Raw genomic sequence first — 22,837 nt, 5'->3', positions numbered from 1 at the left:
TTGGATTTTTCCCCTTTGTGAAAACAAACCAAACCAATAGAAAAACACTCAAGTTTACAAACTCTTTAACTGATTCAGACCAGAGCAAACCAGCTCAGGTGTGAAAACGCCCTCAGTCACACCATGTTTGCATTTTTGGGTGTGTATTTACAAAGATGAGATTGGTGACAGTCTAAGTCCCATGATGTAAACTGAATAAGCCTGATATGACAATATCTGCAAAAGAAATATTCTGCAGCATCACATCTGAACACCAGAGGGCCTCAGAGGGCAGTGGCAGGAAAATACAGGAGTATAAATGATATGATTGGATATCTATAATAAATGCTATTTGATTAAATGCTAGTTCTGTGGCTTGTATGAATATTCTTATTAAAAAGGTGGCACTTATCAGCACTCTGTAGAACTGAACAATTAGTGAGTGGTACAGGTTATTTTTTTGACTGAAAGGTTACCAAACCAAGAACCAAAGAAAGATCCTCTAAAATTGAATAAAAGTGAGTGAATGCATGTGAGTGTGTGTATCATATATATGTGTGTGTGTGTGTGTGTACATGCACAGCAAAAGTAGAGCAATTAAGCTCCATTGTGGACATGACAAAAACACCCTGTTGTAGTGAAGCTCCCAAACCAGTCGGCTTTCACAGCAAAACACACTCCCACACCGTCGCACCAGGGGCCTGCCGCTGTCAGCACCATCAGACTGATCAATTCTCAGCTGAAGTCAACAATGAAACACCACAGTAGTCTGAGTTTGTCTTGACGTGACCTCACAGCACTTTTAGAAACTCTGCAGGGATGTTCAGAATGAGTGCCATCACAGCAGTAAATGAACCACACTTTACTCTGATGGCCTTCTACAAACTATGTACAAATGTTCAAACTGTAAAAAAGGCTATTTGGGTGACACTCAAACCAACAGCTATCAGAGTAAATTAGAAAAAAAGAAAAGCCAGAGTACATTTAGAGTACAGATGGCACCGACCTGACGTCTACCGCTGTTACTAGTCTAGTCTACTAGTCTAATACCAGCAGAAAATGCTAAAACAGAGAATGAATTGGAACAGTTGTATCAAATCTGGCCTTGTAGCACAACTTAAAGCAGCGTTATGCAAGAATTGGCATTTTTTGCTGTTCGGGAGGGTAATTCACTTCAACAGCACTGTCGTAAATATAAATCATGCTCGGACGTAACAGCATTCTGAACCTGGAGTGGCAACGACAGGGACGTGACTCTCCCTATTACAGTCACGGTACCTTAGAATGAGTTTCATGCTTTTATTTTACGGGAAACCTGATGCATACTGTTGCTTTAATGTAAATGAAGAAGGTCATATGATGTATAGCTTATGTTCAGTCACATGACAAGAGCATTAGTGAGGTCAGGCTGTTGGATGATCACCACCCCACCTCATCCCCAACTCCCAAACTCATCCCAAAAGTATTAGATAGAGCACCATCCATCATTTCAGAGAACACAGCTCCACGGCACCACAGCTCAATGCTGGAAGGCTTTATACCCCCGTAGCCCACACCTGGTAATAGGCATGGTGACAATAAGGTAGCTAAATGCATTTATTGGAAGGGGTGTCCACAAACATGTGGACATAGAGTGTAAACATAAGACAGTATTTTGCATTGAAATTAAGTGTTATGGATGGCTAATGATGCCAAACTGTAGTGACGTCATACCAAGACAAACTCATTTTTTGTGGTGTATTCTACCGGCAAGTCCACAGAACATTACTATTTGCAGATTTGGTCAGTCTGATGCTGGAGAGTTTGTGTTAGTTACAGACCCTTCTTATACTCTATTTACCATGGAGCTGTTATGCTTCAGTGGTGGTCTGAGGCCCATCTAACAGTGAGTCCTCACTGTGTGTAAGATAGGTCCTATCGGCTTTCATCCTCTGTAAACAGTCACACACACATACATACACACAAACTCAGTCTAAAGGAACTGATGGCATGCAGTTATGAGGGGATGATCTACTGAACCCATTCCACTCCTGGAATTCTTCTCCAGTACACTAGGATTGAAAACAAGCAACTCAAACAAGTGAAAGGCAACCATAATGAGTTCCTGTTTAGAATGAATAAAGGGCCCATACTCTTTATTATTTCTCTATTGTGTTAATGACATCACAACCAAAACTGGCTTTTCTACGATATGGGCCCTTTAATCGAAAAAAAAAAACAAAAATAAGGAATGTAAACAGAACATTGTATATGAACAGCTTTCCATTGCCAGCCTGCATTGCATGTATCAATGGCCAGCACATGATGTCCGCATTCATGCATGGGACCACACACATACACGTAACAGCGCATGCTGTATAAAGGCACACGAGCGTAAATGGAACAAGCTTCACTCTAGGGTACTCCGGCACTTATTGCGGTCATGGCTGACAGCTGCCTCCTTAGGAAGCTCACGAGCCTGACTAATGCTTTTCCGATAATCCGGAAAGCCCGATCATTCCCGGTGACAAGTAGTGCTGTTATTACATTTGAGAAATTATGATTAATTATTAATGTGCTTGGTGACACTGAAACTATTTACTTAAGCAATGAAATTTACAGTAATATACTGTAGTACAATGTTTACACTGTAAAGTGCATGCTTGCAGCTTCCCTGGGTAGAGCAAGAATCTTACAACACAAAGACGGTAGAGATCTACAATATAACAGTGCACTTTAATTATTAGATCTATATTTATATTATTATATATAGTTAGAATGACTATGACTATGAAACCATTTAATGTTTGGCATGCATAGTATTTAGGTACTATTCTTAGGGTATTCTATAATCTTCCTTGCATTTATGTTGTTTTCCGCCAATGACATTTGTGTACCACAAACAATCAGGGCTCACTTTTACCTGACCTCTCTTTGACTCTTTGTTATATGTGAATTATCTCTGTTTTGATTGGCTGCTATAAAAGTGTATATATATATATATATATATATATATATATATATATATATATATATATATATATATATATATATATGTATATATATATGTAATTGTGATGAGGAGTATGTAGGAGTTTCAATAAAAAAACAAAAAAACAATGACAATTAATAATTGAGTTTTGCAGTAAATGGGACCTTTACAATGTTTGGTAACTTTTAAGAAAACTAAGAATGATAAAACTGAAGTCTGCATCAGTGACAACCTGCAGTTTAAATTCTTATTCTTTCAATGGTCTCAGATTTAAAGCACTGATCAGTACCAAGCTTGGAGTTCCCTAAAGCAGCTTGTTTTAGATAAACACACACAAACACACAAGCATGCTGAGAGTGTGAAAGGATCACCTCCTGCCCAGTTCAGAAACTGATACTGCTGGAGGTCTGAGAGAGCATAAAGATGGTGGACTGCTCGGTGGTAAGGCACTGGCGCTTTGTCTGCCATTACCACGGCGACGGAAGGGGGGGGTCAGAGGTTAAAGACACAGGAAAGGGGCAAGTTCAAGTTTGCGACCGCAATTCACAGGGAGAGAGAGAAGAGGAGGAGAAAAGGAGAGGGAAAAGACAAAAGGGTTTAGAACTGTTAACAAGGATGCAGGCATTAGATCTGCTGTAGAGCTGCAGCATCACTGTGTATTAGCTATATATTAGCTTAGCTATGTTGGAGCCAGGTACAGCCGGACACAAACCTTTCTCTATTCATGTTAGTTTATGAAACGATAATCTTTATCACAAGATTAGTTCACTGATGTTGCTCATAACCACTTATTATAAGATGCAAATCGGTGTTGCCGCACAAAAACCTTGTACCTCCATTATTAAAGGTTTTCACTTTTTGACATAATGTGAATCTGGCAGTTGTTCTTTACATCGTGACCCAATTTCATTAGGAATGGATCAAAAGAAATGCTCCAATGGAATGAAATATTTGTACTTATTGAATTCCATTAAGAGTTAAGAAGGGTTTATCCTTCTCTTGTAAAATGTGCCCTTTTTGTTGTTGATTTGTGTGTGACGAAATCATAATTGGCAGCTATGAGCATTTTCAGTTTGGGCCAAATATACACTTTTAATGTAGCAAAAAGTATCAGGGGATCGTTGATGAAAAATCATATTTACACAACAGACATGTTTGGTGTTTGAAGGTTGGTGTTTGGAGCTGTGAGGCAAATGTAGCTAAGAAGTAATGGAAACTTCTACACCACCAATCAGTACTGTGTAAACGGCATGTCAATCATGCTTTTCACTGCATTTAGTCTATCCATATGTTGTACACAGTCATATCGGAATATTATGACCACCTACCTAATGGTGGGAATAACCACCCTAGGCTCGGACGACACCGGCGAGACGTGGCATGGACTGTATCAGATGACGGTGAAGGTGTTCATTATAGAGGTTAACTGATCCACAGTGGTGAGTCAGTTGTTCTGTGCTCTGTACCACTTGCCAGAGTCGTAATTCCCCTCTGGCATCATGACCCACGGGGCATCACTGGTATGCCATTGGGAAGCACTCACTATGGTGGCTCCAGAACATTCCACAAAGTTAGCGGTTTACGAAGTACTACCACCCTTCTAGAGTCGTCGTAGTGAGAGCCCACTATTGACGAGTTAATCTCCATAATGAACACATTCCATCACCTAACAGGTAGTCATAATATTTTGACGTTTATAGAAGTAATCATCTTAAAAATAAAGTTGGTTTTAATGATTTTGTAAAGCCATAGGAGAACCACTTCTGTGCGAGTGTAAAGAACCTTCACATCAAGTCGACCAAGTTGTTATGGTACCAAAAGTGTTTTTTCTCTGTGGCATCACTGCTGGCACCTTCATTCTTAAGAGTGCACAAGGTTTGAGGCGAGTGTGTGGTGATCTAGGTATGCAGTTTTCTTAATGCTTGCATTACGTCTTAACTAGGGTAGCCTTTAGATCCAGAGCAAAACCAAAGAACCTTCAGACACCAAGCATGTTTTGACTTATGTGACTGCATTAGGCGTCTAAAAATAATTGTGTAAATGTAATTTTTGCCAAACAACCACTATAATTACATTATTGAATTAGATAAAGCTAAACCTCTGGACAACTGCAAAGGGCAAGACTAGGGAGAGGTAAATGAAAACCCCAGCTCATACACAAGCATCAGTCTGTCATGTTAGAAAACTCACAAGCAGGTTTTTAAACAAGCTTTAGGATTTTTCTCTTGTGAAATACAGTTTCTTGTGAATTGGGTTTGCATGACATTTCTGTAATTATTAGACTTTATTACCAGTTATCATGATTATAAACATATAATATTATAATCATCATTAACAGATCGGAAAATAAGAAGAGGGGAACAGGAACACAGCTGAGGGCACTCGTAACGTGCACACAGAAACCCCACTTACATTCTGTGTGACTGGGACTGATCCATAGCAAAGGTAAATCTAAAACCAGGCAATAAGCATGGTCAAAAAATATGATCTTATTAATAATCACTTTGTGAACCTAAAATGTGGTCAGTCTGGATATTGTTGTGCATGAAAAATAAAGACCATAAATTGACAGATTCCAGTTTAAAATGTGAAAATGCACATGGTTATCCAGTGCACTGTAAAGGTTACAGTTCTTATGATGCTGAAGAGAAACTCGGTCATAGGAAGGTGCAGATGATGTCACAGTGATCCTGGGCCAGTGTTAATGTTAAAACATAACACCGTTATGTTTAACACCAGGGATACCAGAGTATAATTGGCCTTGCTCTCTCTGGGTGGGTGGGATTGTTTTCCCACTCTAACAGTCACTCATCATGATGCTAGTCAATGGCTAATGTAACAGGACTAGCACTTAGCACTCTCCTCCTTCAGCTGTCTGTTAACACTGCTTTACCAGCACTCCGAAAAGATATGTTTGCTTGTTTCATGAGACTCAAGGGGAAATACATGCTTATGGTACTGATTGGGGGGGGTATGTGGCAACTAGAGGGTGGAAATTGGAAATTACGTTTTTGGTGGAGAAAATATTTCCATGTGTAGAAATGTTTTTGTAATTACTGAAATTCACGTCTTCGGCATCAGAAGAAGGGTAAAGTAACCAACGCTGTGTAGTGCAAAAGGTGACACCTATGTGCTTTCTCACTTATTAAACTGATATTTTTCTTTCTTAAAAATGTCAAAAGAACAGCACATACTGTGAAAACTACAGTAAACATACCTGTATTCTCTCAGTGGTGGTGGGCCACAGCGCCCTACACAGGACCTTCTTGACCACATCCGGCAGGAGGCTGACCATGACCAGCAGTATGATACTGAGCCAGGCAGGGCCACTGGCTAACATCTGCATGAACACGTAATACATCCTCTGGTAGTTCAGGAACGGCCTTTTAGAAACAGAAAGGAGAAACATAGGATAGTGGACAGTGGATGCATAGTGTTGCCATCACACATAAAAAATGTATCTTCAAAATGTGTGTGCAATCTTACAGAAGAAAAAACCTTAAAAAAATGAATTTCCTGTAATTAGCATTTCCAGTGCTCCATTAATCATAAGATTTGAACACAATGTACAGATTCAACTTGTCAAAAAGTTAAAAAAAGATGCAATGTTTTTGTGCAACACTGATATGACCATGTGGGCCCAAGGGTCCAGATTTGTCACCAACCACAAAGAACAGCTTAACCAACTTCAGAGGCAAAACTTTTCTTTTGTCCATTTGTTTATAAGTTGCATTAGCAATTTATTCAGTCCTCCCATATATGTATGTAAGCATTTAATAACATATTTAGCAAGATTCTGATACAGTAAATGCAGGTAGACTGTATTGAAATCTGATTACTGGAAATACATGGAAATGCCAGGTCTTAACTGCTTCATATCTGGCTGGCCACTTCCAATCAAATCTTTCCAGACAGACATCAGTACTGAGTGTGAACACAGCCTAAAGTACTTGTACACACTTTGTGAGTGTGAGTGTGAGTGTCTCCATTACAAACATGGTTCTTTATAGATCTAACAGTGGTTCTTCTATGGAATCAGTCAAAAAAACATCTGAAGCACCTATATTTGTAAGAGTGTGAGGTAACGAAACAGAAATACTGCCTTCTCGGTAGAGGAGTTGGGACGTACCAAATGATGCCTCCCCACAGAAGCGAGAAGATCACGTAGAAAAGCAGCGAGCCCCATATGACAAAATGGTTGATCCACGTCCAGTAGTGTGTGTCAAGGGCAAGCTACAGCACATACACACACACACAGAAATGTAAAAGATGGCATAATTCAATTTAATTGAAAAGTTAACCCATAAAACAATGTTATGGGCAGAAAAAAAAAAACATTACTAACGAATCACCAATGCTCTTCCTTATTTTACAGTGTGCGTGGTGCATTACCTTTAAGGTGACCGTAAATACTAGCACTGTGAACACTAAAGTTCCGAACGTCCAGTTTCCAAACATCTGCAACAGAAAGATAGCAATAAAAGCAATAACACAAGTTTAATAATAATAATCAGCATTAAACAAAGCTATAAAAGAAGGCAGTAACTTGGGTTTAACTACTTACCGCTATCAGAAATTCCCATGTAAGCTACACTGCCAACTGTACTGACCAATAAAAGCTCAAACTGGTTCAGTTTTGCTGCCTTTAAATGTCCTAAAACTGTATATCCTGCCAGTAAAACACCTGTTTCAGCCGCACGTCTACCTGAGGTCACACTGAAATGAGCAAATATATAAGCGAAGCCATTGTCTCGCAGTCGCTAGGTTTTCTTGACATTGTTTTATTGATATCTTTAATGGTGTGACATGCAGATTAATGTTGGGTACTAAAAGCTTGGTCTAAATAAATCTGTAATAGTTTTTGAGTGTGTGAGTGTGTGTGTGTTTATGACTGTCCCCCAAATAGAGCTGAATCAGAGACACAATGGGCTGCCCTTCTAGAAACTTCCTTCAAATCCGCTGACTGCCCTCTACCACAATGACTCACTCAATGAAACAACAAACACACAAACAAACAGAGCCGTCAACAGCAGTACTTTACCTTCCAGCATCACGAGTCACAGTTCAAATATGATCTCAAACCACATCAAATCCAAATAAAAACAAAAACAAGCCACAGCAAACATGAAGAAACACAGTAAGTGACGGTTCTGTTTAGAGCTTTAGTGAACACCACGTGGAGTTGATGAGTTGCTAATACCAAAGTAAAACAGATGACAACATGAGGCACTGTGAACTTACCACTGTGAGCAATCAAAATGAAGTCTGCTGTTAAAAAGCACTGCAAGGGCCAATGGGCTTCAAAGGACACTATTACAGTTAGGTCCAATTAATATTTCCACTCATTACCACACACTGTTCACACACTCATACACTATGTGGACAAAAGAACTGAGACACCTGCTCATTCACCGGTTCTTGTGAAATTTAGGGGGATTTTGTTGGAGTAACTGTCTCTACTGTCCAGCGATTTTGGAGCATAGCTGGCATTCAGTGATCCTCTGAGGTCTGGATGCGTTCGTGAGGTCAGGATGTTGGATGATCACCACCCCACAGCACCATCAGCACCATCAGCACGATTATACCAGAGAATACAGTTCCACTGCTCCACAGCTCAGTGCTTTATTAGTGTATTAGGAATGGCACCAACAGGTTCATGTTAATCTGCTCCAGAGAGTCTTATTCTATTGGCAAGACAAGCTATGTGTGTGAATTTGCACATCTGTGTCAGCAATGGGAGAAACACAGCTGAATGCATTCATTAGAAAGGGTGTCCACAAACCTATAGTGTATGGACATATAGTGTATGCGTCATGAACTTAGGGGTAATATATACAGGATCAGTCAAAAGCTTGGACATAATCTTCATTTCTCATCCTCATTGTTTTCCACTTCAGTGCAGTTTTATTATAAACATCTTTATATGCACGCATTTTCATATCAAAATCTCTCTAAAGGCTCACATCCTACTTTTCTTTTATTTGATCTTTTTCCCTGCTGTGCACTCAAGATGCCTGAGTAGCTTTTTGAGTACTAAAATCTGCTGCAACTCATTTCTACCCAATCACTCCCTTTATACAGAATTTCATATTTCATATCACATTTCGTATAGTTTAACAGGCTGTTCTTGTGGCTGTTTTTGCAGCTATTACAGTAGCTTGGTTGGTGGTTGGTGTGGCGCAACAGGTAACGCCACTACCTGCCAGTGAGCTACCACACCATGTGGCAGACCAGGGTTCGATTCATGGTCTGGGTGACTATGCTGTGCTACACCAATAATAGACCTTGGGCAAGACTCCTATCACTACATTGGCCCACCTCTGTAATATGAGTAACCTTGTAAGGCGCTCTGGAGAAGAGCGTCAGCTAAATGCTGTAAATGTTATTTTCCTGTATAGGGACTTGGTGGCGCACCTGTTTAATTGTTGGTTGTATCATTAGGAGGTTGTAGGTTCGACCCTTGGTGATGCCGCAGCTGTCCGTACCATGGAGTCGAAGAGAGCACAGTTAGTCTTGCTCTCTCTGGGTTTGTGAGATGGCCCCTTCCTCCTCACCTTTCATTCAGAGTGATGTTAGCCAGTGTGGCCTTCTGTTAGCTGGCTGAAACTTGGCAGTTAGCGTATATGGTGTACACTGTGTTAGTTGCAAATCAAAAAGATGCGATGACTGGTCTGGTTTCACATGTCAATTCTTGGTAGGGAGAGATCTAGCTAGATTACTACAATCAATTCTGTTTTTCAGTGATATGGTTCATGAAAAATGTACCCTCAATCAGACATGTCCAAACTTTTGACTTTTTGCCCAGTTGATATTTATCCCAAAAAGAGGTCATGTGATCTGACCTGTTCCCACTTACCCCCTGCTTGGCCATTTGCCCTTGCAGTGAGGCACGTGATGAAGTCCGACAAACCTACAAGGATGACTACAGCGACACCTGTCCCGTCGCAAGTGTTTCGCACTGAACACACACATACACACACACAGACAGACAGACAGACATGTACTCCTACTGTACTACACAATGAGATGGGGGAACATGAGGGGGGAGGGAGGTGGGCTAAACCTACAGCACCCAAACCTAGTGAAGGAGTGAAAAAGGCTTTAGAGGGTTTGTTTTTAGATCTAGGAGGTTAAGAAGTTGTGATTATGAGGGGGGTGAGGCGGAGGATAGGGGGTAGAAACAGACCAAACTAAAACTAAAAAGAGGATGAGAGACAGATAGGGATAGGCTTACCATCTGTGTGTTGGTGGCCATTAGCTGAGGAAAGGAAGAGAAGCAAAGAAACAAAAAAAGGGAGGGGGGGGAGCCAAAAAGGAAAATAGGAAGGGAGACAAGAGGAAAGGCAGAAGTAGAGGAACAGAGGAAGAAGAAAAAAGGAGAAAAAGCAGAAAGAGAGAGAGAAATAAATAAATAAATAAATAAATAAATCAGAGAAGGGAGAGGGAGAGGGAAGGGAAGGGAAAGGGGGGAGAAAGGGGCAGGGCAAGAAAGTAAAGAAAAAATTAGGATGTTATAAAACTTAAAAATCAAACCAAAACAGGCAAAAAAGCAATCCAAAAAGATTAATATGATTGAACTGAATGGCACAGAGAAAGATGTCTGATTACCCAGCATGCTTTGCGTTGTATACATGAGTGCGGAGAAGCACCCGTAATGGTTACAGAAACGTGTGCAAAGAAAACGGAAAATAGACAGACGGAGAAGTCTGTGAAGCTAGCTCTCGTCCTTCATGTTACCACAGGTACAAACAGTAACAAGCGAGGGAACCATTACAACCAGCGCTTCACCCGACCAATCACACGCCACATACACACAATCGCACACACTCCCACACACACACACATCCAGCAAGCCTCTTACACACACCCACTCACTTCATATGAGAGCTGCATTTCTTGATGGAGGAAAAAAAAGACTAAATAAGAAGAAGACTTTGGTTTAATGAATCAAAACAATGCAGGAATTGACAAAACCAAGATGGGCCATGAGTTGTGATGGTCAGGAGGTCGTTACCTGTCCGTTGCTGGTAAAGGTGGTGTTGTCAAACAGGAAGAAAGCGCCGAAGAAGAAGACCACAGCATCAAAGACCCCCAGGAACGTCCAATAGACGAAGATGGGCCACTGCAGTAGGGAATTCTTCGCAATGTCTCTGGAGATGGAGCCAGGAAGAAAAAATGACTTGGCCGCTTAATGTCTGTTTAATGTCCTGCCTCACAGGGCATACATACAGTAATGTACAAAACAGGACACCCCATGAAAACCTTTGTTTTTCTCTTTAACACATTTAAAAATATGGACATTTGATCTGCGTTTGAATCTCAATTATTAGTCAAATATAACCAATGGACATTTTCTTGTGAAGAAAAAATTGGGACACCCCCACATTACTGCTTAAAATGTCTAAAATTAGAATCAAGTGGAGCACAGATGATTAGAACATGGTTAGAGGGAACATATTTAGTCTGGTTTTAGTCTGGTTTGCTCTTTATTGTTAAACCTTTGGGATGAACCCTTGGGACACCCGTGCTAGCAAAATTTGAACCTCCAATAGTTAATAAAGCACAGGTAACATGTCCTTGAGTCATTTCCAGTCATTTCCTAAGTAAAACAACTGCCAACAAGGCCAGGTCACACCATCCCACAAAGTTCTGCCCAAAAGCAGACCACAAGATGCATACAATCCTAAAACGTCATCACAGGACCTACAGGTAACTCTCACCACAGCTGATTTCAAAGTATAGTCATACCTACCATCAGAAAGAGACTGCACAAGTTAGATTTTCATGGGAGATGTGCAAGGAGGACACCCTTTCTGTCAAAAACAATCATCAGGGCAAGACTAAGATTTGCCAGAGAACTCCTAGACAAAGACCAGGACATCTGTGTTTTAGACAGACCAATCCTAAGTCAGATGTTGTTGTTTTTTCCAGCAAGAGTTTGCAAGCAGTCATTTAATACTAAATTAAAATGCTGTCATTGTTTTGTATTTATTATCAGCATCTGTGAGCCAGTAAGTAGCACGGTTGTTACAAAATCCAGACTGCTGATGGGCTCTTCAAATTACATTCGGTATAGATTGAGAATGTAATCAGTAAACATACCTACCTCCTGCAACTCCGGGCCATTATAAACCGAATATGATGAAAAATATTTTGAGATGTTTTTTGCATCAACAGACATGTTTGAAGTAATTCATCCGGCCCAAAACATCCGGCAAGTAACAATTTGAATGTAAAGAGTTGTTATATAGAGTAAGATGTGTGCCCCCCTCAGATACAGTGGTGTGACACTCAGAATATTGGTAGGTGCAGCTCTGTAAGATGGAGGCTAAAGCAAATTGTTTCTAATAACGTGGCCATTGAGAATATGTAATAAATATACGCTGTATGTAACATCTATGTACTACATATATATCTTACAACAATACTGATCAACATTCAGCACTCAATATGTCCTTAATTTTCTCAGCGGTCCTAAATTACAGTCCTACATGCTACTAAATTACTACAAGCTGTCTAACGTGTAGCTTAAGCATAGAAGCCTTTGGGTCTCTTCAAAGCATGGAGATAGATTGATTAAGCACTTAAGAAAGCAGTATAGCTACAGTGCAATGATCCAGACGAGGCCAAAAGCCAACCTTGTTTTTACGTGCCACCATGTAAAGAGAGATAGTTTGTGTGCCATTACGCCCACGAGTTAGAGGAAAACAGCGTATCGATCACTAGAATAAAGCAAAGGGCTGAACAAACAAAGCCTTCACTGCAAGATGAATATGGGCCAGCGCCTCAGACGGGTCTGGACTCTAACACAATAATGAGCAGGAACTAATGCAGGTTGAATGGACTGTACAGAGAAAGGAGAAACATAAAAAGTGTACATATGTATATACACAGTTTATATATTTACACACACACATGCACAAACACACACACGTATATATATATATATATAGACACATACTGAAGATATGTACAACAATTATACATTGTGCTGTTCCTGCCTGCCTGGAACCAAGAGCATCCTTGCAGCCTCCCAAAAAGGGGGCGATGTAGGTTAGTGTTTCAGTGCAAATGTATTAGCTTAGACTATTTTCTTTGCATTAGACACAATCCAGTGCAGCCAATAGGAAGAAAGCTCATTGGACATCCCTTCTAATGAATGCACTTAACTACTTTAAGTTGCACCCATTGCTGACACAGATGTGCAAATGCACACACACAGCTTGTCTAGTCCCTGTAGAGAAACACTGCCTATAGAATAGCACTTTCTGGAGCACATAATCATGAACCTATTGGCAGGTGTGGGCTAGAGGGGTATAAAGACCTCCAGCACTGAGCTGTGGAGCAGTGGAACTGCGTTCTCTGGAATGACGGCTGGCGCTTTATCCAGTACTCTTGGGATGAGTTGCAGAGGTGGGTATAAAGTAAGATCAACATTGTGATCTGTGGCTGAATGCAATCAAATCCACACTAAATGCTGCGCAACCTAGTAAAAACCCTTCTCTGGACAGTAGTTACAGATAGTTACTCCAACAAGAGCAGGATAAAACTCTTTTCCCTGATTTCGGATGAAACAATGCATGAGCAGGTGTCCCAATACTTTTCTGTGCACTTTTTTGCATGGATCAGTGTTTAAGGCGCGCAAGGCCAAAAACAACTAGTGATAAAAATACAATGTATATTGTATGCGGATGTCTTTTTCTGAACATCTTATGCTTATTTGTAGATTGATCAAGGCCTATGGACTGTGCCTTCTATTTTAGTAAATTTGAAGTAATTTAGAAGCAAAACTAAATGTAAGGTTTCTGAGCTAGGAGAACATTAGCACTGCAATTAAACTGACAAGATTTGCTACTATAATCATCTGCAACTAGTTTATGCAGGATGACACAAAAGTTGATGAAGAATGTTTCTTAATATACTTTTATGAGGGGTATATAAACTCTCAGATTGAGGTGTGTTAAAACCTTTGAATCCTAACATCAGTTTATTGTGACTGAAATTAACCAAAACAAACAAAGTAAATAAAGAACGTGTTCAAAAACTGGGCTATTTAATGACTGTAGCATCATTTGTGAGGGTTTCATAAACAGGATTTAATATGAAGTGAGATGGAGGCGGGATAAGGAGCAATAATAATAAAGCTTTTATTAGCAGCCCCGCTGTCATCACTGTTCTAGCCAGAGTGAGCCAAGAAACACTCGTCCATCTGTTCCCTTTCCATTTACTGGTTCACTCTGACCCATTTCAGGGTGTGAAAGTGTGTGTGTGTGTGTGTGTGTACATGTGCACATCAGTGTGCATGAGTCTGAGACAGCCACCAAGTTTTCATCTCAAAACGAGGATAAGGTGAGTATAAATAGCCTGTGCGTAGACAAGGATTTATACACAGCTCTACCACAGAAGGCCACAGATAGAAGCAAGCATACCTCAAAATATCTAATCCATCTACGTGCTGTACAATGGTTTCAGCATTTTCCTTTATTACCCAACCCACATAAAAGAGCATCATAAACAGAAACATCTGGCTTACTATAGCGTTGCATGTTCAGGTTTAAAGAACCACTGCGACCCAAGCGGCTAACATACATACTTAAGCTAGAACACTAGTGGAAATTGTTCAATGACTGACTCTTTTAAAACAATGACCCCGTTTACACCAGGATAATATCAAGACACGGTTTACTGAAGCAGGTGTGCAAGCCCCCTAAACCCCATGGCTCAAACCACTTCATGAAGATGGACTGAGGCACATTTAGCCAAACGTGATACCAGTGTAAATGCAGCCATCTCTACAAGCAACATTTGACAACCAAAAACCCCCAAACCCCTCCGAGAACTGTGTTGGCATGCCCCCCTGCTGTTCTTAATGTGGGAAAGTGACCAAACCGTGGAGTGCCACCACTTAAGGAGGCATCGCTGCTCCCCCGGTTATCTCCTAAGGCAAGTTTTACCAGCTCAGTCTAAGTCAGCAACCTATTTTGCTAACTTTGCAGCAAGCCAGGTAGTTAGGCCTTGTGAAGTTGTCTTACTACAATACACTGCGTTTTCACATATATTCTTAATGACTAGTACAGATATCTAATTAGTGTAAATTATTGACTTTAGTTGTTGTCAAAAAGTTAACAAAAGCATGCAAATTTGTTTGGCATTTTTGATGTGAGCTAATTTGCATATTTGCTCACAACACAGCAATCAAATTTCAATCTGACCAACTGTTGACGCATTTTACCACAATTGTAAAAACACTTGACCAGGTGATCAATCATATGCTAGTGACATGAAACCACAATGTGTAAAATGGGGTCTATGTCTAGCCCTCACAAAAATTGAAAACCAACGTTTTACGTATTTACTTCAAGTGATGATGGATCAGTATTAACAGGCCCACAGTGTGCCAAGAAACCTTTACCCACACCATTACATCACCTCCACCAGCCTGCACTGTTGACACAAGGCAGGTTGGGTCCATATTCTGACTCTACCATCTTTATGACTCAACAATCGAGATTCATTAGATCAAGCTATGCTTTCCCAGTCTTCAGCAACCCAGTGTTAGTGAGCCTATGTCCACTGCAGCCTCAGCTTTCTGTTCTTGACTGAAGGTGGAGCACAATGTGGTCTTCTGCTGTTGAGTGCTATGAATGATACTTTTGGCACAGTTTTAAAAACTGTAGCTCTAGTGCAAAACTCACTCTAGCTGACTATTTTCAGACAAATCAGATTTTTTTGGGACAAATTATTGCTTTCAGTATTCACTGTTCACAGACAGGTGGGGAGCAGGTTCGTGCAATCTGATCTGGGGATACAGTGGAGACATGGAGACTCACCTGTATAGAGAGGGGTCCCGTTTCAGGATGTCCATGTTGATGTGCTGCTCGATAAGGCTATAGAGCAGGATGGGCAGGGAGGTGAAGCTGATATTGTACAGAGTGAGATATGCTGTGTCGTACAGTGGCTGTAGGAGGACAAAAGGAAAAAAAAAGACTATAAGTTTACCAAGAGACAAAAAAATCCACAGAAGACAACAAATTCTACAGCAGTCAGATAACGTGCCTTTCAGGCATTTTGTAATGTTCAATGGTGCTAAATGCATACCTGCTGGGAGAAGCCACAGAAGAACTGATAAAGGAACTGAGGAAAGATGAAGCACACATTCTGGAAAAGAGAGAGAGAGAGGGAGAGAGAGAGATAACCACTTATAGATATTCACTAGCTGCAGTCCCAAGTGAACAAAACACCTCCTCACACTATGAAGTGGGAACTCGGGAGGTTATAAATAGCATCAAGAGTGCTTTGTGGTGGAGCCACAGATTCTTGAAAAAGCAGACACTGCACACTTTTTGCAAGAGAAAATATACAGCACTTACCTATAAAACTGTCTTATGATTTAGTTTGTTGTATTAATTTTTTAATTAACAGGGTTTATTTTCATATTTTAAATGTAGATGTCATGTATGAACGCACCAAGAAATTGGCCACTAAAACATTTAAGCTGAAAATGGTGGAAATATGCCAAAATCAAGCAATTAATTCATCATTTGAATGAGCATACAAACAAGAAACAGTGATTAAAATGCTGTGTGTTCTCTATTGCTCTCCAACATGATATTAAGGTCCCTAGGAGCATCAGCTAGAAGGGTATAAAGCCCCCCAGCTTTGGGCTGTGAAGCAGTGGAGCTGTGTTCTTGGATGAAGCTCCATCGCTCTGGAGACCTTTGGGATGAGTTCTGATCCTGAACTGATCATCCAACATCAGTACCTCTGACGCTCAGCATAAGTCACTAATGTTCTCGTGGCTAAATGCAATCAAATGTTCCAGCATCTGGAGGACAAACTTCCTATTAATACCTTTGACTTTAGAATAAACATCGGAGGACCAGCTTTTGGACATTCAGTATAAGTGTCAGTAATGACTAGTATAACCATAATACTACATCAATGGTCTTCCTATACTGGTGTGCTGTGGCCAGAGGAACAGTATAGCACAACCTCCAAGAGTATTCTGAGTAAATCCGGTGCATATACAGTGGTATAGAGAATGCATACCTTGTAGAAGAAGTATTGCACCAGCTCAGATATTCTGATATAGTAGTAGTGTCCGTGCACCAGCAGCATCTTCTTCAGGTGTTTGAACTTTGGGATTGCATAGTCGCTGTTGCGGGCTGCCTGACGGCCCTCCTTACCCATGATACCTAGGGGGAAAAAGGAGCAGGCTAGATGTTGGAAGCCAGTTTTAGTGGAAAGGTATAAAAAGCATGTGCCTGTAGCAGACTAGGGTTCAATTCCCTGTCTGGGCGAGCACACCAAGCCAAGCTATACCGAAGAGTATTTTGGCACGACCACTAACTCTACATTCTTCTACTTGTGTAACAAGATACAAGGGGAAGTTGTTTTCGGATAAGAGCATCAGCCAAATATGTACACAAAACAAGCTATTTTGTACATGAGAGGTTGTTTTTAATCAGTGACCGGGGCTGGAGATGTGCTTCACCAAAATGTTTACAATGCCCTGATCAGAGCCAAGTGCAAGAGATCCTCTTTGCAGTTAAGCCAAATGAGGTGATTTGTGAGTAAGCATTTTCTCCTGCAGGAATCAAGAGAACAGCCCACTTAGGTACTTACCTATGCCCACGTGAGCTTCTAGAATCATGCTGACATCGTTGGCCCCGTCGCCAATGGCCAGAGTGATGGGGTGCTCTTTCGAGGCCTTGATCAGCTTAACAATCTGGAAGAACAACAAAGCATGTCAAACCCAGGCCAAAACAGCAGGGGCATGATTACAGAGACCAGTAGCCTAAATATTAACCTCCTAACAATAAAGGTGCTACAAAGGGTTTTTTGATCTGTAATAGGGAGAAGAGAGTGCTGTTGCTGTTACTCTAACTTTGCTGAGGTGGGCAGGACAACTCTTATAACCTGATATTTGGGTAAAATATATATTACCCAAATTAATATTACTGTAATATTGTAATATTACTCTACCGCCTCAGTTTATGTGCTTCTTCCACTTCCGATGCAGAGCCTCTCAGCTAGTCCAGAACAGCATGTGTAAAGCGTGTCATTTAGTGGTTGTGTGAATTCTAACTCTATATTCTACCGACTGTAGAGGGAGTCCTTGATCAAGAAATACAAATACTTGCATAATGCTACAATAAGAAGTCAATCTATAGGTTGTTTACCAATTTAAAAGTTCTGCACAGCTCTTCCTAACAGTGGTTCTTCTATGGCATTGCTTAAAGAATCCTTTCTAGCAACTTAATTTAATTAAGGATTTATTCAGCTAAGCAACATAGTTTAATTGAATAATCATGAGTAAATAGAAGTCCTAACAATTAAGCTTCTGCATGGACAGCTGTATAATCTCCCAGATCCATACAATAGCAGTCCCTGACAGGCCATTTAAACACGAATAACGGGTCAATACAAGAAGAGCGGGAAGAAAGGAGAGTCTCATGGCAGCAAAAACAGGGGTATAGAAGCCGAGAAGGAGAGAGTAAGAGGGAGATAAAAGGGGGCTGTAATTGGTCTGAGGTCAGACTGCTTCGATCCAATCAGAAGGAATAAGATGAGTCAGCAGGACGAGAATGAAAGCATCATTTCTGTGGCATTAAACGAGTCGTTTGGCCGAGACAATTTCCCCCTTACCCTAAATGCAGTCCATCAGCCCAAACAGGTTTGGTCAAAATTACAAATGTAATGCAGGCTGCTACTGCGGGATTTGGCTATAAAAATAGCCTTTGTTCTATTTTCATGGCTGCAGTAACAGTAGGTATCATACAGTGTCAGCAACCACATAAGCAAGTCTATTTGAGATTACTGAAAAACGTGCCCCAGTTAGAAAGAGTGTGTGATGATTTAGGCATACAGTTGATACAGGTTTATAGATTAGCAGGATGCTAATGGGACTAAGCCTCCATTACGTCCAGTACTGGTTAGCCACATTAGCCTCACAGATCCAGGGCAAAACCAAATTCCTTTAGGACGCACCAACAACTCAACAACTCGACTGCACATAAACAGACGCACCACCTCAAGTATTTTCTTTAAGCAACAAAAAGTGACGTCATGCTTCAGGTTACCTGTGCCTTCTGGAGAGGTGCCATGCGGCAGCAGAGCACAGCGCTGCAGTTTCTGCAGATCTCCAGAAAGATCTCCTTGTAGTTCCCTCCACCGCCGCTGCCCTCCTGCGCCGGCTTCATCACTGCCGACAGCGTTGCTCCGTCAATAATCAGTCCATAGTCCTGAAAATCGCCGGAGAGGCTGTGAAGAGAGACAAACAGTAGGATCAGGGTCAATCTAATTCAGTGACTATTGATCATATTACTTATTAAATTATAAGCAATGACCTTCCAAATTCACAGAGTAGTGGAAGTTTCTAAATGGTCTATTTACTTTACTTATTTTTAGTATATTAGTATTAGTTGCTCTATATGGATAAAATCTTTGGGACACACCTCTTGATCATTGAATTCAGGTGTTCTATTAAGTCCCATTGCCACAACTGTATAAAATCAAGCACCTGGTCATACAGTCTGCCCTAACCTACATTAGTGACAGAATGGATGGTTCTAAAGAGCTCACTGGATTTCAGCGTGGTTCTGTATGTAACAGAACGCCCCCATTACAAGTCAGTTGGTGAAATTTCTTCCCTCCTAGATATTCCACCATCAACTGTGAGTGGTATTATCGACAAGTCCAAGTGTTTGGGAACCACAGCATGTCAGCCACGAAATTTCAGATCACGCAAAGTAACAGCGAGTGCTGAGGAGCATAGAGCAGATAAGTCTCCAACGCTATGCTGACTCAATAATTGCAGAGCTCCAGACCTGCTGTTAGAGCTGCAGAGGGTGGACCAACTGCCCATAGGTTTACAATGGGATGTCATAAAAGCTCCTGAAGGTGTAATGTGTAAGCGTCCCAATACTTTTCAATTAGGGGACTGCTATGCGTAAACTAATAATTAAGAATGGCATTATAACACACAATAATAACCTAGTAAAAACATTGCTGTGGGAATTACTGAACATGAAATTCATTCTAGATAAGTGTCAAGTGTCATCTGGAGTTTACTGTTTTAGCGCCTCAAGTACCTCAAGATTCGCTAGGCTGAACTTTAGTTCTTCGCTAAAATGTGAGAACGCCATGAGAGAGATTTTGATTGTCAAGAAATAACAAAAACATTTTGTTCATTAAATGATTCCCAGCTCACATGTTTTGGAAACCAAAAAAGTGTTGAAATGATCATGCTTTAGTTGCTAATTAGTGACTAAACCTCAGCACAAGAATAGCAACTCAAGTATTAATTAAATTTATATACTCCAGCAGACACCTGACACTACCTAGAACCTATGCCGATATGTGAATGTGAATGATCACTGGATGCTTGACAACTGGCATAACAATGTCTTAACACGGCGTTCATTGTACACACAATTACTAGTGGGTTCCTGGGAAGATTAGTCCTATTAGTAATAGTTCTTAGTCCTAATGCAGAAACCATTGCGACTTATTTGGTAATCGTTTAGTTTAGCACATTTTTTGGAGTCCCATAGGGCTCGGTTTTAGGGTTTGTGAAACTGATGTTAACTGTGGCAGAAATGTAATGGAAATAAATCAGCTGTGCATCAGGCTTTGCTTCTTGGCTTAGGATAAAAATAGATTTAATTATTAATATTTTTATTTTTTAAACCCACTAGTTACTGAAGTTTAACTGATTAATCATGATAGTCCTGCGCTTTGCACAATACATGTGACAGATAACTAAAGCAAATATGTATTATAATGTTTTACTAATATAAGAGTGTAAGTGGTATTTGATTGTATGTTTGACGATAATCATGATAGTACTGATAACATTATCAGGTCAAAACATGGAGTGTCTTTTATAAAGTGTCCTTTAACTCTGGTTAAGTGTTAAGTATTTACGTCAGTACTCTCACTTCTTTCCCCTCAATTTCCTCATGCCCACCCACCCAGAGAACGTGTCTCGGGTCATGCTGCCATGCTGCCGGAGCACCGTCCTGCTCAGGTCGAACAGGACATCATGCAGGCTCTGCTCCTCTGTGCGCTTGGTGGTCAGCTCCAGGATCTGCGTGTTGCGGCGGAAAAGCTTGCTGGCATAGCAGGTGGCCGCTGCCGTCTCCATTTTATCTCCGGTCAGGACCCACACCTTCATCCCGGCTTTATGCAGAGACTCAATGGTGTCTGCGGCTTTGTCCTGCAGCCTGTGCCAACGAGAGAGGAATGTCAACATGGACTGGTCCAGTGACCGATCGATACGTGCAGAAAGTCAATCAGGCCTTTCAGGTTTACTTTTAGCGCAGACCACTGAGGTGCCACAGAAGTGCCTTAAGAAGTGTTTTTTTCTTTCCTTAATTTAATACTTACAGTATATGTTACAATATACTGTTATTCTTTGTTATTTTTATTTTTAAGAACAACTATATTCTTAACATCATGATTTCCTTACATTGGTCTTAAACTGTATGAGTTCAGAAGGTAAGCTTCAATCAGTTTAAGGCTATGTTCACTTACAAGCCTCATTAATTAATTCAGATTTGACCATCTTGACGGTTCACGTTCATGAATATAGGTGACTGAATATATCTGTCTGTATGCATGCAAACACTGATACATTTATGCACAAAGAGACGCATGAATACAATTTGACTAAACTAGACTTTGGTCTAAAACCGCAAATAAAAGTGACTGAAATCTGAAAATTTGATTGATTTTAATGTCCTCACAGCCCTGACAAAATCAGATCAGTTTCACATTAAAACCAAAATTCAGGTTTGAGTCACTTTAGCCTGGTAATGTGAATGTAGCCTGAATTTATATCTAATATATCTTAAGAGATTAAAAGACATTGGGCCTTATTCTCCAACTGTTCTTAAATATTAATAAAAATTAATTAAGATATTAAAATCCACTTACTCAAATATTCTGACATTCACCAGTGGTTTCTTGTTTGGGATTTGCCCAGTTTACAAGGACAACGGGGTCCATTTGTTATTAGAGCAGAGATGTGAACAATTCTGAGGTTTAAAAACTCGTCACAAATCTGACACAGACTTTTTGCTAGCACTTTCCTCAATAATTAATTCGACCAAGTAACCAAGTAGGATTTCTGTCCTGTTAGCCGTTTCTTCGACTGTCACATTCTCGCAGTGTTACAGAAATGTTTAGCTTGTTTACAGAATTGTTTAAAATGTTTAGTTGGAGTCCTCCATTTTGTTCTCTTTCCACCGCATGGATTTAACTGAATATTGGAAAAAACATGCCTTACCTTGTTCAATAAAATTTAAAATTCAGCATAAAAGGTAACATTAAAAATCGCTTCATAGGAAAACTAATCTTAAGAAAACCTAAAAAAAATCTTAAGAATATAAATACAGAATATTTGAGAAGTTCTGACATTTTACTGAGAACCGCATTTTAGGAACGCAGGGTCTCATTCAACAATGTCCTCTTATGAATTTTCTTAAATTTGTAAAAATGTACTCGTCCTCTGACAGAAGAGACTAAACATGCAGTTTATAGAGCATGTGACCATGCCTCTCCTAATGCATATGGAGCTCAGAGAGGATGGCACAAAAAGTGGAGGAGAAGGGTTGCAGGAAAGGGGCAGAGAGTTTGGACCACTGCCAATTTCATATTCAGCACATTACTATAAGTGACCGAAAGTAATTTACAAACTACTTTGAGCACTCAAATGACACCATGCTACCCAGTGACCAAGAGATTCCACTTACTGTTAGGCCCGTCAGCATTTCTGGGCGAGGTACTCCTTTAATGGCTAATGCTATGCTGGTGTCACAGGCTAGTACACTCTGTAATTAAGCTGCACAGCAGTGAGGATTCACAGTCCTGCACCACTGCCAG

The 22,837-nt window shown here is 40.5% G+C and overlaps 1 protein-coding gene across 7 annotated transcripts in view; it reads right to left on the bottom strand.

The window, feature by feature from the left end:
• The window catches only part of atp11a (ATPase phospholipid transporting 11A), a 110,617-nt gene that overhangs the window by 8,098 nt on the left and 79,682 nt on the right, over positions 1-22,837 (bottom strand). For 3 of the 7 annotated variants that reach the window (XM_072656754.1, XM_072656756.1, XM_072656757.1), the window contains exons 19-29: positions 20,926-21,177; positions 19,033-19,213; positions 17,576-17,678; positions 17,000-17,145; positions 16,049-16,108; positions 15,781-15,908; positions 10,965-11,100; positions 10,185-10,208; positions 7,343-7,408; positions 7,080-7,183; positions 6,168-6,333 (exon numbers count right to left, since the gene is read on the bottom strand). In XM_072656754.1, coding sequence (XP_072512855.1) covers positions 6,168-6,333; positions 7,080-7,183; positions 7,343-7,408; positions 10,185-10,208; positions 10,965-11,100; positions 15,781-15,908; positions 16,049-16,108; positions 17,000-17,145; positions 17,576-17,678; positions 19,033-19,213; positions 20,926-21,177 — 1,366 coding nt within the window. The other 4 variants (XM_072656758.1, XM_072656761.1, XM_072656755.1 and 1 more) reach the window with 4 other exon arrangements.

Source organism: Salminus brasiliensis, chromosome 15, assembly GCF_030463535.1.
Source record: "Salminus brasiliensis chromosome 15, fSalBra1.hap2, whole genome shotgun sequence".
In the NCBI taxonomy this organism is placed as follows: domain Eukaryota; kingdom Metazoa; phylum Chordata; class Actinopteri; order Characiformes; family Bryconidae; genus Salminus; species Salminus brasiliensis.
Note: the sequence above shows the minus strand (reverse complement) of the source record. Positions and strands in the feature narration are given on the sequence as shown.